General features: G+C 56.7%; 2 protein-coding genes and 1 long non-coding RNA gene across 9 annotated transcripts in view; 2 read left to right on the plus strand and 1 right to left on the minus strand.

Moving 5' to 3' along the window:
- DCPS (decapping enzyme, scavenger) overlaps positions 1 to 2,462 on the plus strand; it is a 39,436-nt gene extending 36,974 nt beyond the window's left edge. Inside the window, 1 exon segment of the mRNA XM_047690198.1 lies at positions 1,732 to 2,462. Within this exon segment, the coding sequence (XP_047546154.1) occupies positions 1,732 to 1,998 (267 nt within the window). The 3' untranslated portion in view covers positions 1,999 to 2,462.
- A 3,334-nt stretch (positions 2,463 to 5,796) lies between these two features.
- LOC125078122 (uncharacterized) lies at positions 5,797 to 9,847 on the minus strand. Of its 3 annotated transcripts, none has more exons than XR_007120791.1 (4): positions 9,572 to 9,847; positions 9,199 to 9,363; positions 8,986 to 9,073; positions 5,797 to 7,846 (listed from the first exon to the last, which is right to left on the minus strand). It is a non-coding gene; the product is annotated as an uncharacterized LOC125078122 (long non-coding RNA). The 3 variants fall into 3 exon arrangements; XR_007120790.1 differs by having other exon boundaries at positions 8,972 to 9,073; XR_007120788.1 differs by lacking the exon at positions 8,986 to 9,073 and having other exon boundaries at positions 9,572 to 9,841.
- Positions 9,848 to 9,991: 144 nt separating this feature from the next.
- Positions 9,992 to 17,244, plus strand: part of ST3GAL4 (ST3 beta-galactoside alpha-2,3-sialyltransferase 4) — a 31,100-nt gene continuing 23,847 nt past the window's right edge. For 2 of the 5 annotated variants that reach the window (XM_047690195.1, XM_047690194.1), the window contains exon 1: positions 9,993 to 10,158. The gene's annotated coding sequence lies outside the window, so the exon portion shown is untranslated. Of the gene's footprint in view, positions 10,159 to 14,994; positions 15,012 to 16,708; positions 16,817 to 17,244 lie in introns of those variants that run through there. The other 3 variants (XM_047690196.1, XM_047690191.1, XM_047690197.1) reach the window with 3 other exon arrangements.

Raw genomic sequence — 17,244 nt, forward strand, 5'->3', positions numbered from 1 at the left:
CACGACCCCAGGAAGGCTCTCTAGATGGACTCACAAGGCCCTTGTCCCCTGGTCCTGCCCTTCCTCCAGCTCCGCTTTTAGCTGCCTTTTCTCTGCCTGGGTTCTCACCATTGCCTCCGGGCTTTTCTCCTGCGCAGCTCTGCTCGGACCCTTCCTCTCCCAGGATCATGACAGCCATGTCATGCCAGAAACATTTATTGGGCAGATGGGCCCCCCGACTCCGATGTGTGCACACGGCCCTCCTCCTCTGCCCCGAGGCCAGAGCCTGGGTTCTGCAGCGCCTGGCATCCTGGGGTGCTTTGTACGGCGATATTTGCTGAATCACATGAAATTAAAGAGGAGCCCTGGAGGCGAGGGAAAAGGGTTTAGAATCTTGGGTCGTGGTCTTGGTCCTGACATTCTGACCCTCACCACCTGAGTAAGCCTGGGCAGGACTCATCAGCTCACCTCCCCGGGCCTCAGTATGTCGATGGGATGCTGCGAAATTCCATCCTGCGGGGTGGTCCCCAGTCTTTCCTTCACTCAGGCATTCAAGGACGCTGCCCCTGTGCTGGGGCCCCACAGTCACCAGGGTACCCGGCCAGGAGAGCTGCTCTCAGTGGTTCTGCTGCAAGTGTGGGGGAAGGGCTTTCCGGGAGCCGCTCTTTGCTGACCTCTAGACCCCAGCTGTCCTGCCACTGCACCCTGTCCCGCCTTCTCCCTCCTCCCTGCCCACATCACTGCCTTCTGGCTGCCTGTATCTTTGTGGAGTAATTCGTTTCTCTCCTGAAGCAGCCTCTGGATGGCAGAGTGGTGTCTTTCTTTCAGGGCAATGCTGCGCCTATACTTCCACTTGTCCTGGCAGCTCGGGCAGCCTCGTCCCGACAGTCCAGCCATACTTATCCCCCCAAGGGCTTTAGGTGCCCTAGCCTTGGCCTCACACCACTGCAGAGATGCCAAGGCAGAGTTCCAAGTGCAGGATGTGATTGTGGGGTGTATTTTGAGCCCACTGAGGCCCTCATCTTTTTCTCTTCACCTCTGACCTGCTCAGGGTTTCACCCACGGTGGAAATCAGACTCTCCTATTAATGCCAAGCCTTGGAGGCTCCAGACCGGGGGTTTGGTAGAAATAGCCCTACCCCTGAGCAAGGTGGGGGGTGGACAGAGGGAGCCAGGGTCAAAGTCAGTGCTTTCTCCTTCCACCAGGAGTCCAGCCAGACCTTCCCTGGGTCTGCTAGCAGCCCTTCCCATGTGCCCTCCCCCTTCCTCTCTCTTCCACCAAGCCTTGGCTCAGCCCCATCCCTGTCACCCTTGTTCCCCCACTTCACTCTGTTCTATGCTAAGAGAGGGTTTAAGCCCCCCCTCCCACCTCCTCAGTGATTTAAGTCAGCATCAGGCATCCAGGGGAGGACAGTCCATATAGTCTTGGACCTCTGGGGCCTGTTCTTCAGCGCTGGGACTTCCTAGAGTCCCAACAGCAGCTGTTAGAGGAGCTTCAGTGTTTCATCTAAGTTGGAGTGTGGAACCTTAATGGAGGCCCCTGCTCCCTTCGTTTGGGAGAAAAGCCTCCGCTTTCCTGCTGTCACCTGCTTCTGTTGATTTCCTACAGTGGAAGATGGGGACCTGCAGCCAGCTGTGGGAGGGAGTGTCTGGGGGTTTCTGTCAGCGGTCCAGAGTCCAGTCGGGGAGCAGGGCCAGAGGAGGGCCTATGGGGAGCACAGTGACCCCTTTCCTGCACCCCCTTTCTCCTCAGGAAGCCATCCTGCAGCGCTACCAGGTGAAGGGGGACCAGCTCCGCGTGTACCTGCATTACCTGCCTTCCTACTACCATCTGCACGTGCACTTCACAGCTCTGGGCTTCGAGGCCCCCGGCACAGGCGTGGAGCGGGCTCATCTGTTAGCGGACGTGATCGAGAACTTGGAGTGTGACCCGGACCACTACCAGCAGCGCACCCTCACCTTCGCCCTCAGGGCTGATGACCCCCTGCTCAGGCTCTTGCAGGAGGCCCAGACAAGCTGAGTCCAACCCAGGGGCTGCCTGGCAAAGAGCACAGATGTGTGGGATTGGGGACGGGGATGGGAGGGACCAGGGGAGGGGCTCAGGATTTTTAGCACCAAGTGAATTTTTTTTAAAAAATGTATTTTGTACTGGCTTATTCCTAGGATGTGAATAAAATATTGGTCTCCTTTGGTGTGGTCTGATGCCTGGGGAGGCAGGTGGCATGGGCAGAACAGGATAGGAATATCTGGGACAGGAGCCAAGTCAAGGGACAGGGGTGGTGGCTTCTGCTGACCCCGATATATGCCAAGGGCTTTCTCTAAATCCCAGTAAGCACCATTCTTGGTGATTTCCATGTCCCGGATCGGGCAGTGCCTCTCCCTATCTTTGGTCCTTCCTACTCTACTCTCACGTTCCCCTTCCTTCTTTCCATTTGCTGTATCTTCCTCGTGGTTTTCGAGGCGCGCGTGTCCAGGAGTTCCCCCCAAAAAACAAATACAAAAACTCTCTGAAAATCATCTATAGAGTGTTTTTGCCAGGGCTTCCTCTCGCCCTCCCCAGAACGGAGATCGCAACCCCGCCGATAAAACTTCTTGTTGACAAGGATGCAGGACTGCTGCCTGGAAGTGGAAGGGTTTTAATAGGAATCAGATGATGCAAGCCCAAAAAAGCTTGCTTTTGCCTCTGTTATTTGGTCAGTGAGCCCCTGGCCTTGAGGTTGTTATCTAGGGTGGAAGACAAAACAAACTCACAGAGAGCAGCCGGAAGACCAAACACCAAACAGCCTGTCAAGGGCAAAATGATAGGGTTGTGGTGGGGATGGAAGCTCCGAGGGGCTCGGCTTCGAGGTGTGACCAGCGACACGGGTCTCTGTCAAAGGATCTGGAGGCCAGGAAGGGATCCCAGAGTGAGGCTGGTAGCCTTGGGGAGCCAGCGGGGGCCTATCTGGGAAGGGTGACGTCATAGGCCCGCAGGTGAGGGCATGCGGTTGGACACATAAGGCACTCACTTCAGCACAGGGGACGCGTGGGTATCGCACTGCGGAGAGGGGCTGGCGTTGGCGTGTTAGTCCCTCAGCCCCTCTGGATTGTGCTTCCTGTGGAGGCCTTCTCAGGATGTTCGGTTCTGCTAAGTGATAAGAAGGAAGCATAAGGTAGGGATGGCCCGTATTCTGCAATTCCTGGACTTAGAACCAGACAACAATTCAGAGTCAAAGGCTTATCAAACGTACATCGCAGGCCAGGCACTGTCCTGGAGACTGCTGAATGGTGAACAAACAGAAGTGTCTCCCCCTGGAGCTGACATTCACCCCATAGCCTTGGACCAGACCCCAGGTGTCTTGAGCCTGTTCCCTTGTGAAAGAACAGGGATGAGGATCTGTGAAGTGCCCTGCGTGTAATTAACATGTGTTGGTGTTGCTTTCTGGTACGGTTTGACTTACTGATCGACTTTGGAGCTAGGCAGTGCTTTAGCTGTTGGGAAACCGAAGCTCCTATCCTCCAGGCTACTGGGGCAGACAGCCAAGCAAACTGTAGGAATAAAAAGAGACAGCACCCAGGAAGCTACCCTGAAAATAGGCATGTGGGAGAGGCTGGTGTACAAGGTCGCCTAGGAAGACCCAACGGAACATGCTTGTGGGATCACAGTGCTTGGCGGGGTAGCTGACCCCTTGCGTGTCTGGCAGGATAGCCCATGGGGAATAAGGCAGTGAGGCCAAAGGGACTAGTTACAGGGAGAGGGATGGCACTGGGGGGCAGCTGCCTTCCTCTCCAGAAGGAGATGAAGCAGCAAAACGTCTGGCCAGTTTGACGGGAACCCCTGGCTCGTTTTGTCCGTTTACAAGAACTGTCGCAAAGATAATTGAGGGGTGCAGAAGAGTGGAGGGGATGCTGACCCAAGAGGCCCCTCCTTGCAGACAGAGTGGAGGGACCCAATCCCAGGAGCGACCTTTTCTCCTTGAAAGATCAGGTTCTGCCGGTGGGGCTTTCCGCTGGCTTCACACACACAGTACGTGCTTGGAAAAGACTGGCAGGTGGCCAGCCCTGACCCCAAAACAAGACAGCTGGGGAACTTCCCAGGGGCCGAGGGTCTCCATCTCCCTGGGACTAAGCTGCCTCCCCAGAACTTGACTCCCCAGCTCGATCTGTCAGGCTCCTCCTTCCTCTCAGGTTTACTCACCCATCCATCAAGTTTCTAGCAAACCTCTTGGGTGGACCAGCACTGCAAGGCGGCGCTGGGAAAAGGAAGATCAAGACCCGCCAGGCTGTACACTTCCTGAGTGCAGCTAGGTGGGTTGGGGGAGCGTTGGATGAGACGGTAGTAAGAGCTGTTCTAGAGAGGTTCTAAGAGCTTTGCTCCTTTGCCATGCTGGGAGGCGCTCCTCCTTCAGGACAAACTCTTGTTTCCAGGGGAAGAGGATCGATTCTCCCCTGGCGCCTGAAGCCAGAGTCACTAAGGCCCAGAGAACAGCCCCGCAAGCTGCAGACTGCTCATGGAGAGAAGACCTCAGGAATTTGACCTCCTGCCCCCAAAGGCCCCTGCGGTAGCCAGTGTCACTGCCCACTAGAGTGTTTGCTTCTCCTCCAGGAAACGGCTGGTCAGATGTGTGGTGAGCCATGAAACTGATCCCGCTGAGTCCCTGTCTGACATACACTGACCTGCCCTCGTCACCACGCGAGACCATGTCTTCACGGCAACCCCACCTTACCTGAATCCTGGCGTCTCCAGCTGCAGCAAGAAATGGGCCAAGTCAAGGGGTCTGTCACGTCTGAACTCCCTCATCTGAACTCCCAGAGGCCCTCTTCTCGAAGACCCAAGCTTTCTGACCGCATGCCACTTCCTGTCAGTTCTAGGGAGTCTGTTCCCAGGGACCACAGGGGTCCAAGTGCACCCCCTCCACCACAGGCACCGTGAGTCTGGAGCAGGTCATAGCAACTGGGTCACCCCCCCAGGGGAAAGGAAGGCTTTCCCCTCAAGTAAAGAAACTCCATTCAACCCAGGTCTCCTGCTTCTCAGTCCAGGGGGATACAGACTGAGAACCATCCCCTCTCTGTCCTAGCTTTCCTTTTTTTTTTTTTTTTTTTTAAATATTTTAATTTATTTATTTTAGAGAGATGAGAAAGGGAGCAGGAGGGGCAGAGGGACAGCGGGAGAGAAGCCCAAGTACACTCCTCGCTGAGCTCAGAGCCCAACTCGGGGCTCGATCTCATGACCCTGCGATCATGATCTGAGCGGAAACCAAGAGTCAGACGTTCAACTGACCGCACCACCCAGGCCCCCCCCCCCGCCCCCTAGCTTTCCTCTTGATGTCACTTTGCAGAACCACATATCCGGCTGCCGGAGAAAGCTTCCTGAGCGAGATCCAGTGTCCCTCACCCTACCTTCACCAGCTAGCAAACACCAGCCCCCTCCAGCAGCATGACATGTCCTGTGTGCTGCCACCAAGGCCTTCTGCATTTGACTCCATGCCTTCCCTGTGCGTGCCTGTGTCCCTGTTGTGCTGGAGCAGTGGGAGATGTCACCCTTCCCAGAAAAATCCTGGACGTGTCCACAACTGGCCGTCAGCCCTCCGTACTTGGCCTACTACCTCCTCGGCGTGGCTGCAGAAGGAAGGAAGCATGACTGCTATTGTTCCTTGGCTCCTTTCATTTTGCCCAAAAGTTTCCTCATAGAGCAAAATTGCTGAGTGTCCTGGATTTGTCAACATTCCTTCATGAAACGGAGAAAAATAACATTTCGGAACAGGGACATGTGACCTAGACTCTGCATGTCTCTGTTGAACAGAGTCCCAGACGGAGAAACAAATCAAGAAATATTTACATACAAAGTAACATTTGAAGTTGTTTCTCTTGTAAGGCTTCCATATCCAAAACGTTTTTCGTTTTTCGTCTCTTTTCTTTCTGAATAGACTGATGTAGATTGGCCAACTCTTCCTTCTCAGAAAGGACCAAAATCTTCATTCCAAGCATGTATATATGATCTTAAAATGTCCTTTTTTAAAGAAGATGGTTGTCATTGGTGGTGGTTGTTTTTAAAATATCCTCACCCAGCAAAATAAATAAATGTTGGCAACCCTGTGTTTGTTCTAGCGCTATTATTAGTGGAATGATACTGGATTCTGAAATCTACACAAACTTGAAGTTACCATGTTTTAACCACTTAAAAAATAAGCAGGGACTGAATTGATTTAAAGTGTTTCAATTCAATACACATGTTTTGTACATCTTCCTGAATATTTTTTTTAGAATTTTTAAAATTTATTTGACACAGAGAGAGGTCACAAGTAGGCAGAGAGGCAGGCGGGGGCGGGGGGGAGCAGACTTCCTGCTGAGCAGGGAGCCAGGTGTGGGGCTCCATCCCAGGACCCTGAGATCATGACCTGAGCTGAAGGCAGAGACCTAACCCACTGAGCCACCCAGGTGCCCCCCGAATTTTTTTTTTTTTTTTAAGTTAGAATCTGGAGATAGAGCTCACATGGAGCTTACGATTTAGTGAGGAACCCAGGTAGTCATTACAAAGTAATGACAAAAGCAGTGAATGCCTTCCAAAAAAGGCAGAGGGGGCTGGGAGTCCTTATGGAAAGAGAAGGCAAATTTCCAGGCTACATTTGCTAGCCAAATGGCCTGCACAAGCAGAGGCTGGGTGGTCAAGGCGGACTGTGGTTCAGCACGCTGGGATCTAAGCCAAGCTTCTAGCACGACGTACAAGTCCACAACGAGAACAAGGGCCACTTCGTCCTTTGGGACTGTGATGAAGTCAAAGTCCGAGCTAAGGGCGCATGTCTGGGAGGCAAATGGTCTGATGGCTTCGGCACAGCATCTGCACCTTTCCCCAGGTATGGTATGATCGCAGGCAATAGGCAATTCCATAACTGCTCCCAATTTATCAATGGTAAGAGTGCTCCCTGTGAGGGGTTTTGTGGGGATTAAAGAAGAGCCTTTTGTAGACGTAGTCGCCACAGGGTAAACGTGGGCTAGATTTTTCTACTGTGAGAAGGACCGAAAAGGATGTAACCAGAGATACTTGGGCTAGATATTTAAAAGAACTTCCTGATGAGAAGGGTTGTGAAATCCTAGATTAACGCAGTGGAGGGCACAGCAACCAAGTGACTTTCGGGCAAAAAAGATAAACTACCTGTGGTTAATTGACTGGCCCCAAGCAGAGGCGAGGGCTGCACGCAAGGACTTCTTGGGATCTCGTCCAGCCTAAAGGTTCCTGGAATATCCTGGCCTACCGGCAGGTTTCTAACACAACAACAGTGATGTCCCCTGCCTGCTATTGAGAACCCTGGGAACAGCTCAGCTCTATGGTCCGGCCATATAAGTCTGATAAAAATAGGAGCTGAACTACCCTCCCAGAGTTGCTATTTTTAAAAGCGTCTGAGATGCTGGACTGGGTTTATTTCTTCCTCACACGGCATCTTGCTGTTCCCTCCTCCTGGTGGGCAGGAAGTTAACGTGGCACATGAGAGGGACGGGAGCCAGAAGCCTTTTTGCCGTTTGCCGAGCGGCTCTGGGCCTCCTACTCACACCCACCGCCTGCCAAGGAGGATCCTCTGGGGGCCACAGCTTCCCCAGCTGATAAGCACCTGCCCCTTCCATGGCCCCCCTCGTTCCTCTGCCCCTTCCCTCTGCTCCCGTGGCCCCTCTGGTTGCCCCAGTTCCTCCACCGTGGAGACAGAGCCAGAGAGGTCAAGGGAGGTGGAGGAAAAAGGAACGGAAGCAGCATGGCTCCAAGCGGCACCAGGACCCAGTGTGCTGCTGGTCAGGTTGTCTTGTTCTGTCTGTCCTTGGCACAGCTAGCTTCCGGGAAGAACAGTCCCGAGTTGTCAAACTCCTGCTGGCTTCATCATATGACCTCTCGCTGTGTCCTGCAAGGGTGCAAGGAGCTGGATGGTGCTCCGATGGCTCCAGGACCATTCCTCCTCCACCCACCCCCCCGCCCCGGGATCAAAAGGCCTCAGAACTGCTTCTCCCCTGCCCCACTGATGATATGGCTTCCAGGCAGCTAGCTAAGCATCTGGTTGTGCCATTAAGAAACCCGAAGGGGAAGGATCATGAGTAAGCACACTGCGGCCTGAGGGGAGGAGCCAGAATTACAGTTAGCTTCTGGGCACCGGGTAACCTGGGATCAGTGAGGGGCGGGGGGAGACCTGACCACTTCCATAAGCTAGAGAAGGGATGCCGCCTGCATCACATAACACACACTTACATAGTGCATTGAACTTCCAGAGCAAGTTCCTGTCCACTGACTAGTTTAATACCAACAATACCTTTTGACAAAATACAGTAATTTCTTTTTCTTTTCTTCTTCTTCTTTTTTTTTTTTTTAGTAAGAAAACTCAAGCAATGCAGTGACAGAGGTAGATTTGGGAATCAGGACCCCAGGAGGGAGAGCTGGCCCTTAGGTTCTGTTCTCTGGCAGAGGGATGTTGGTGTGGCTCATGGCCAGAACCACACACTGGGTTTTTAGATCTAGCACATCAAAGGGTTAGCAAAGTTTAGAAGCCGGACGAGTCTCAGTTCAGCTTGGCCAGACTACTCACCTTGGTGCTTTGGGCATCTGATGACTCTCTTTGGGCCAGTTTTCCTGACCGTGAAATTGCCGGGGGGATATCCCCTTTTTCCCCTTGACTGGCTCGGGGCACTGACTTGAGCCACTGGCTTCTTTCTACCCAGCTAAGCTTAGTTTAGGCCTCGAGCTGAATGCAGTTAAGTCTTTTCTGGCTGAATGCTTGACGGACCAAGCCAATGGCACCATTCAAACATTAAGTTCGACATGGGTGGGATGCAGAAAGAACCTATCTGTGCAAGGTGTGATTTAGAACAAAACGGTCACCTATGGGAGAACTTGGAGGCTCACCCTGTTCACCTAAGCCTTCTCCACTTTGTTCCAGCAGAGCCTCCTGAACTACCTGTTCTCAACTAACAAGCCCTCCAGTTTCTTCTGAAGTGAACCTGAAGCTGGCAGGTCTCTGAATCCCCTTTGCACTTACTGTCGGTTACTCACACCTCACACTTAGTCACTTCCTGTCTTGCCTTCTTCTTGAACAGAAGTCCATTGTGATCATTCTCTCTGGGGCTGGACCCTAAGCTTCCTGGGAGACAGGGACCAGGTCTTAGACTTTCCTGGGAGTGGCGGGAGCCTCTAGCACCAGGCTGTTCCCACTAGGCGACCCACCAGGGGCTCAGTAAACCGCTCACCCATGGAATAACCACTCACCTATGAAAGAGAGTGCCTGGGGGGCCGTGGGTTTCCTGGGGGTAACTTCTGGACTAGGTTTCTGGGCCTGCGCCGTTTCCAGGCTTGATGGGGATGTCTGAGCCCAAGGAAGTAGGGTCAGGAGCCTGATGGGGTTTCCCCTGGCGACAGTGTGCCTGGCGCCTTCTGTAAGGAACAGAAACCAAGAAGCTTTCTCAAGGCCAAAACTGGTGTGCAAAAGAGGGGCGTCAGAGGGAGCAGTCTCGGAGCTGCAGGTGCAGACGAGGGCAGAGGAGAGGCCCAGGTCTAGGTCTAGGGCACCTGGCCCCGGGGCCCAGGGCGGAGATGGGGGGGTTGGCTCCCGGAACAAGGCCCTCCCCCTTCCGTGCCTCACTTTGCAGAGCGAGCGACGAGCGACGGACGCGGTTCACCACGTGGGAGAGCCAAGAATCCTTTGTTGGGTCTCATTGTTCCCAGGAGAGCGTGCGGAGGCTGCGCTGGGCACATCCATCCTGGCGCCACTCACAGGCAGCGCCCTCCCGGGTTCTACCCTCATCTCATCCGGCCTCCCCTTCCGCCCCTCCGCGCCCACCCCGCGCGCCCAGGCTTCCCGGCCCCGGGCCTCCGCCGCTCCTACACGGTCCCAGGCCGGCGGGCAGGAGCCCCGCCCGCGCGCGGCAGCGCCTCAGCCCTTCCTCCGCCTCCCCGCCCTTCCTCCGCCTGCCCGCCGGCTCCCCGGAGTCGGCTCCCCGGCCGTGTGCGCAAGCGTGTCCGGCCCCTTCCCCGCCCCCCGCCCGGGCCCGGGCCCGGGCCCCCGCCTCCCCGCAGGCGGACTTGCCCGCTCCCAGGCCCGCCCCGCGCCCGGGACAGGGACCCGGCCGAGCGAAGCCGCCGCGCCAGCGCCGCGCCGCCAGCCCGTGCGCCTAGCGGATCGGAGCTGTGCGCGAAAGTGTCGTGCCCCGCCCCGCTCCACCCGCGAGGGTGAGTACGCGGCGGCCGGCCCCCGTGGGGTCCTGGGGGAGGGCGGGAGCGCCGCGGGGGCCCGGCTGTCTGGTCCCCACCTCCGTCGCCCCGCGCCGCCGCGGCCCCGGGGAGGTGGTCGGCCCGGCACGTGGGCGCAGCGCTGGGCCGGCCGGGGTGGGGCGGCCACAGCCCCGGGATCCCTTTCTCTGGACCAGATTTTCGCGGGAAGCCGGTGTTCGTCTCCCTTGGCGTGAGCCACCGGGATGGTCCTCTTCTCCGGAAAGTTTCTAGCCCCCACCCCTGCGCCCCTGCTCAAGAGGCGTCCCCACCTTCAGCATCCTCTGAACCTTGGTGTCTCGCACAACTGCCCCCACGGAGTCCAGGAGATCCGTAGGCTGGCTTGGCTAGAGGTGACGGGCTTGGCTGGGTCCATCCGTGTGCAGGAGTCGCAAGGTCGCCAAGCAGAGCCCAAAGGTGGGAGTTGCGAGCTGCAGGCAGGTGGTGCCGGGGATCCAGGTCCCCGTGGTGGGGGCCTTTGGGCCTAGGCCCCTGTGCCTCCAGGCAGCCTGGGTGGTGGACAGTGGGAAGGGTTGCGGTTGGGGTGAGGGTGGGTTCCAGCTGCGACCGGACCCCTGGGCTCCTCTGCCTCTCTGGGTCCCTTACGGCAGGCACCTCCTGCCCAGAGTTGCCAACATGTCTGCCAGTAGCTGCCCCCTCCATTTCCAGTCTTGGGGGGAAGCTCCCTCTGGGCCATGGGAGGCCTGATGGACAGCTGCTGCTTCTTCTGTTCCACAAAGCCAGTCCTGAAGGCCTTGCTTAGCTAGGGGGCTCCTTCTGGAAGGCGGGGGGGTGAGGGGTGTAGGCAGTGTTCAGGTGCTCAGCTGTGCTTGTCTGACCTCATGGCCACCCACGGGCGGGCACCCCCACAAGCTTCTGAAAGCCTGTGCTTTCCACCACTGGAGGGAGGCACAGCGAGAAAGCCAAGTTCAGGCTGACTTCTTCACAGAACCCTGGGAACGGGCCTGGTGCGCGCCGGGTTGTTGCATGAGGTACAAGCCCAGGCTGCTTTCTCCTGAGCTGCGCTTCGTCCCTGCCTCCTCCAGGCCCTGGCCGTGGTCTTCGCGAGGGTGATTTTAAATATGTTGATGTGTGTGAAGTCTCGGAAGGGTGCCTGCGTGAAGGAAGCAGTGTTCGCAGAGAGTAGTGCTGCTCCCACGCTCTTACTCGCCCTCTGGAGCTGCCCCCTAATTCCGGAGAGGGTGCCTGGAAATGACCTTGTGGGGTCTTTTCTCTTTGCTGGGAGGGGTGGGCCTGAGCGGAGGTGGCTCTCGGACCTTGCTTTGCTTCCCTCTCCACGGAGGGCTCTCTGGGCCATCCCTCAGCATCGCTGCACTGGGTGGGAGATCTTGGCCGTGCAGGGGGCCCTGGATTTCATCAGGCGGATGCAGGAGAGCCAGGAGCTGGGGCCAGTCCCTCTCCCCTCCTCAGCCCAAGCTGAGGGAGTGAGGAGGGGCGCGTAGTTGGAAGAATTTAGGAAGGGAAAGTACGAATCGCCTGAATCGCCTGCCGGGACTGTGGGCTAAGATGGCATCTGTAGCTCACGCATGGGTTACTGCTCAGGACAGCAGGGAGCTCCTTTCCTAGGAGCAGAGGTCCAGGCCGTGGAAGCCCACTGCGCCTTCTGGGATGCCTTCCCTTCTCTCCAGCTTCTCTACCCAAAGCAGTGACTTGCTCACCACTCCTCAGAAAAAGAGTTATGTGGCCCCCTCCACCCTCTCAGCTGTTTTAGGATCCAATTTTCTGGGTAGAACCAAGAATCTGATACTTTCTGGAATTGTAACAAATTCTGGGAAAGACCCCTCCCACCACCACTCCCTGGCTGAACTTCCCCAGCAGGAGCAGAGAAGTTGGATCCCCTTCCTCTGTTCGAGCTTCACCTTTGGGCATTCTGTAGTTACCCCATGCTGGCCTGGCCTCTACCCTGCCTTGGGTGTTCCCTCGGACCCTACCTGGACACATTCTCTGGGTCTCACTTCAGAGAGGCTGCCCAGCGGTCCTGTGAATTCCTCCTGTCAGGATGTTTTACACCTTCTGTCTTGGGGAAGGGCTTGCTCTACCTTAGAATAATACAAAATGGTTCTACAGCCCACAGGGGAGGGAGAGCTCCAGCCTCCTGAAAGGGACCCTCCAGATCAGTGTCACAGAACATTCCAGAGGCTGAGGGCCAAGTCTGCTGATGGAAATCAAGGCAGGCACCAGAATTCATCTGAGCTCCCAAGCCCCTGGAGATGGACCCTGGCCTCTGGAGAGCAGGGCAGTTGGGTAGTGAGGGAAGGGTGCCCAGAAAACTTCTAGAACTTTCTCTCCATCACCTCCCCACCCACTGACTCCTTAGCTGCCCTGTGGTGAGATATTCCCTGCCTCTACCACCCCCCCCACCAACTAGCTGGTGCTTCCCTTACCCCCACCCTCTGGGCCCTGCTTCCTTCTTAGGGTGTGGGACCTTGACCTGAAACTTCTGGTTGCCTTGAGAAAAGGATGAGCGTAGGTAGATTTTGGAAGCTGTGGTCCTTTGTTTCCTCTCTGCCCTTTGGTTCTCCCTTCCCAGAAGGTCTCAGCACTCCTGCGTCCATGTTCTGAGGGCCTCTGGGTGGGCTGCCGGCCACCCTCGGCCTCAGAATCACCCCTGACCTTTCCCGCATTCCCAGTGAGCGCGCGTGCATGCGTGCGTGCGTGTGTGTGTCACTCTTCATGCTAAAGACTGAGGAAGTGGTTGAATCTAGCTGCAAGTGGTTGAGGCCTGGGCCCCAGCCCTGTGCCCCGAAGCCCAGCAGGGGCTGAGCTCTGTCAACGGCTGGTGTGGGGTCGGTTGCTTTCCAGGGTGAGAAGGGCCTTCAGCGTCCAGAACTGCAGCTTTTCTTCTGGTCTTGGCCCCTTGCCTAGGACCAGGAGACATACAGACAGCTCCTGACACTCTCTCTGCCCACCCCAGCCCTGCAGAGCTGCCCTGTGGAAAGATGCTGGGATGACTCCAGAGTCTGAGGCCCCGGCTTCTGCCCAGCAGGGAGGAGGGGCTGCTGCTAGGACTGAGGGCAGGTGCAGCCCTGGTGAAGCCCTCAGTGTCTCCCAGGGCCTCGAGTGTGATGAGGCTGGGCAGCAGAAGCCCACAGGCAGCTGTCCTTGTGTGGTGGGATGGTTCCTCCTTCCTGTGTGGACTTTCCCTCTGCCGCCCAGCCAAGTGGGTCACGAGCTCCAGGATCTGGTTGGTTTCCTGAGGGGGGGATGGGGAGGCTGGGGGTGGCTGGAGAGGACGGGGTCCCATTTGCAGAGGGCTGGGCCCATATGCTGTTGCTTCTGCCTTTGATCCAAATCCTCCTGCAGAAGGGTGTGGGTTCCAGGGGCTATAGCCGTGTTCCTTGTGTCCACCGCCTGCCCCGTGTCCTCCTCCCTAGCAGCATTTGTAAACACCTGTCCTTACAATAAAAAAGGCTTAGCAAATAACACAAGTACTTACCATGTATCAACCAAGCGCTTCTCTCTCTCTTTTTTAAAAAAATATTTTATTTATTTATTTGACAGTTATCACACGTAGGCAGGGGTTCCATAGGCCGGTTCCCTGGTGAGCAAAGAGCCGGAGCCCTCCGGACCCCTGAGGACCCTGAGATCAGGATCTGAGCTGAAGGCAGAGGCTTAACCCACTAAGCCACCCAGGCACCCAGTCAAGCACTTCTTAAAAGCCTGGCCCCATGTGCTTAACAAACAAACAAAAGAAAAGGATGTGCCGGAGGCTGATTTCTATCCCTTCCTGTAAGCCTCATACACACCTTTCATTCAGCCCATTTATCTGTGAAGAAATGAGGCTCTGGCGGTTGAAACTTCGGCCAAGGTGGTTGAAACTTCGGCCAAGGTCACAGCTCCTAAGCAGCTGAGCGGGGAACTTGTGTCTGGGGCTGTTTTGGAAACCTGCTTTTCGCATTTGAGCTCTCCACTGCTCCCCCAAACTCGTCTCCCCGTCCTTTGGTGCCTCAAGAGGTTCAGAGCTGTGAAGGGCTTTGCTCGAGGCCACAGTGCGTTGGTGACAAGGCCACAACCTCCGCCTCCGGACTCCCAGCCCAGAATTCTTTGTGCCTACCCAAACCCCACACCTCACCCTGCCCGCCGTGGCACCCCTGCCCAGAGTGCAGGCTCCCTGCTTGTCAGTCCTCTGTGGTCAGGTGGGCAGGGCTCTTCTCTCTCCCTCTCTGCCCTCCAGGGCCATCTCCACGGCTGCCCTCCCCACCCCTACCGGCCCCCACCTCTCCCTCTTTTCCCCCCGGTAATTGCTTCCATCTGGCCCGCCCGCCCGGCTCCTATTCCTTTGGAAATGCAGCTCCCCGGCTGCCGCCCACAGGGCTGCAAGGCCTCAGCCGCCAACCGTGGCGACACGTGGGGAAGGGGAGGGGCCCTACAGGTCCGAGCTCGGGGACCTGGGCCAATGTGGTTGCCCCCAGAGTCCAGGGTCTGCCATTCCCAGATCCCTGCCAGGCAGGAGCACCATTGTTCCGGATCCTGCTCGACACCCGTCCTTGCCTGGCTCCGGTCAGGAGAAGCTTTTTCAAAAGAGCAGCTCTCAGTCCCAGGGGTGGGGGTGGGGGTGAGCTTCCCTTTGGCCCCGCCCACAGGCGCCCCTCCCACGGCCCTCCTGCCCCCGCCCCTGCAGGTGGCTCAGGTCTTAGGGAGGGAGGCCTGGTTGGAAGGGACAGCTTGAGAGAAGTGGGAGCCAGCGAGGGTGCGCCCTGGGGACCTGGGGACCACTGCCAGAGGCTTCTGGAAGGGAAGCGAGCAGGGCAGTCACAGCGGCAAAGGCTGAGGGACCCCGGAGCTCTGGACAGGTGAGCATGGGGTCCACTTGTTTCTGTTGGTCCCAGGTCATTGGCTCAGAATGAGCAGAACTAGAGATGCATCCTTCTATTTTGTGTCATTATAAAATAAAACCTGCACCTTCTCCCAGGGCCTCTGATGCTCTATTGACTCCCTTGCCTCAGGCTCTGTGGAGGCCGGCTGGGGAGGGAGGCCAGCAGGGCCCTTGATGGGGCCAGCTGGAGATTTCGGGAGCGCACTTCTGCCTGTGGAGGGGGCACGTTGCCCATCATCAAAGATGTTTAAGGGTAGACCCGTGACCTTGACAGGGACAGTCCCAGGGAGATGCAGGCCTAGGAGGGGTGTGTTGGTGGTGTGCAGCAGGCTTTAAAACTTTTAAGGTATTTTCTCCCCTGAGATTTTAGGATTTTGGTGTAAGCTCCAGGAACCTGTCGGTCTTGCTCACTGCTATATTCATGGTTGGAATGATGTATAGCAAACAGTAAGTGCTCGGTAAATATTTGTTTGATAAATGTATGGAAGAGGTACCTTGGGTTTTCTCTGTCTTCACTGTGTTCCTGCTTTCCTTCCTGCTTTTCCTGGGGCAAAGGAAGAAAGCTGCCCTTTTGACAGGTGAGCTGTCTGTCCGAGAAGGGCCTGGCCTGGCCCCGCTCGCTGCCATGCTTCCCCCCACCCCATCCCCCAACCCGGGGCCTCTCTAGGTGCTGGAGAGGCAGGCAGGAGACACAGGTAGGGATGGATAGGAGTCTGCCCCTTGAGGAGGGCCTGCCCCTCATTCCAGCCCCCCTCCCGGGTGCAGCTGGCCCCATTCGTGTTCCTGTCTCCCCTCCTCAGCCCAAACTTGAGGTACTTGCACAGACGGGTCCTAATCTCCCCTCTTGTCCTCTCCTCCCGTTCGGGGCCAAGAGAGGTGACCCTAGGGCTGGAGCTCCACTCCAGTGTCCACTTAGGAGGTGGGGTTCACCCCTATTTTTGCTTCAACCCTAACAGCTGCCTTCTCGAAGGCTTTCCACATAAAATCTCATGTGAAAGTAGGATAGAGGGTTTTCTGGACTTTAAAGAGTTTTATTTGGAACCCTCCCCCCATTCAACTCCATTAAGACTTATTTTCCCAGTAGCATGCCGCGTGTGTTCTCATCTCCTCTTTGCTCCGTCTGTCTCCCTCCCCTGTGCTGCCCATGGCTTGGCTACTCTGGGTAACTTCCTTCCTAAATGGTGAGTGTCCTTCAGCATCCGACCCGAGGCTCTGCTCTGGGAAGCCTGCTGGACCGCCCAGCTCCTCCCGGGCGCCCCAGTGCCCTTGGGTCCCACTCTTGCCATGTATGGGGACAGGGTGGGGGAGACCCACTGCCCTTCGGTCTCAGTCTTGCCCCATACGGGGACGGGGTTAGGGTTGAGGGGTGCTCTGGGCGGTATGGTGGAAGTGCCAGGCTTGTCCCCTTTCCCAGCTTGCTGGCCTCAGGCCCTTGGGTTCCTCCCCTGAGGAGCCCGCACTGCACTTCGGATCGAGAGAGTGTTTCCAGTGATGCCCCAGGGCGTGGAATCCTGTACTGTGTAAACACCAGGCCACCGTGTCTTCTGGGATTCAAGGGAGGGCCCAGATGCTGAAGAGTGTACAATGGTGGGTCCCAGCGGCCAGAGGCAGGCGGCCGGGCTGGAGCCACTCACTGCTGATGGCACCCTTTGTCTTCTCTCTGTCTGCGCCCAGGTCTGTAACCTCCGGCAGGTGTCGGGTGGTGATTAGTGCTCCATTAGCTGATCTGTGAGTTGGGCTCGTGGCATCTGCCCCCCTCCCAGGTTTGGGAGGCCCAGGGAGGTAAACATTTGCGGGTTGGGAGAGGCCTTGGAGGTCACCACGGGGCAGGACCCGCAACTGCCTTCCTCCCTGAGGTGTCCCAGCATGTGGAGCCTCGCTGCTGCCGCATAGTAGCAGCTCTGTAACTGTTTCTTTTTGCAAATGAGGGAGCTGAGACTCAAAAAAGTAACTTGCTGTTCAAGCTCCCTGAGCATCCCCTCCCCACAGGCAGGAGCCGGTGTCAGGAATGAGCCTGGGTCCCTCTGCCCATCCGTCCACCCCCTGCCCCCATCTCATCCCTTTCTCTGAGGTCCTGACGTCATCCAGGCCCCAAAGACCAGGATGGACTCTACTACCCCCAGGGGCATGGCCAACGGGGGACTGGGTGGGCTAGGACATGTTCTAGAAATGTCCACTGCCATCCTGCTTCTCTAGGACCTGCTCTGTCC

Source organism: Lutra lutra, chromosome 10, assembly GCF_902655055.1.
Source record: "Lutra lutra chromosome 10, mLutLut1.2, whole genome shotgun sequence".
NCBI lineage: Eukaryota > Metazoa > Chordata > Mammalia > Carnivora > Mustelidae > Lutra > Lutra lutra.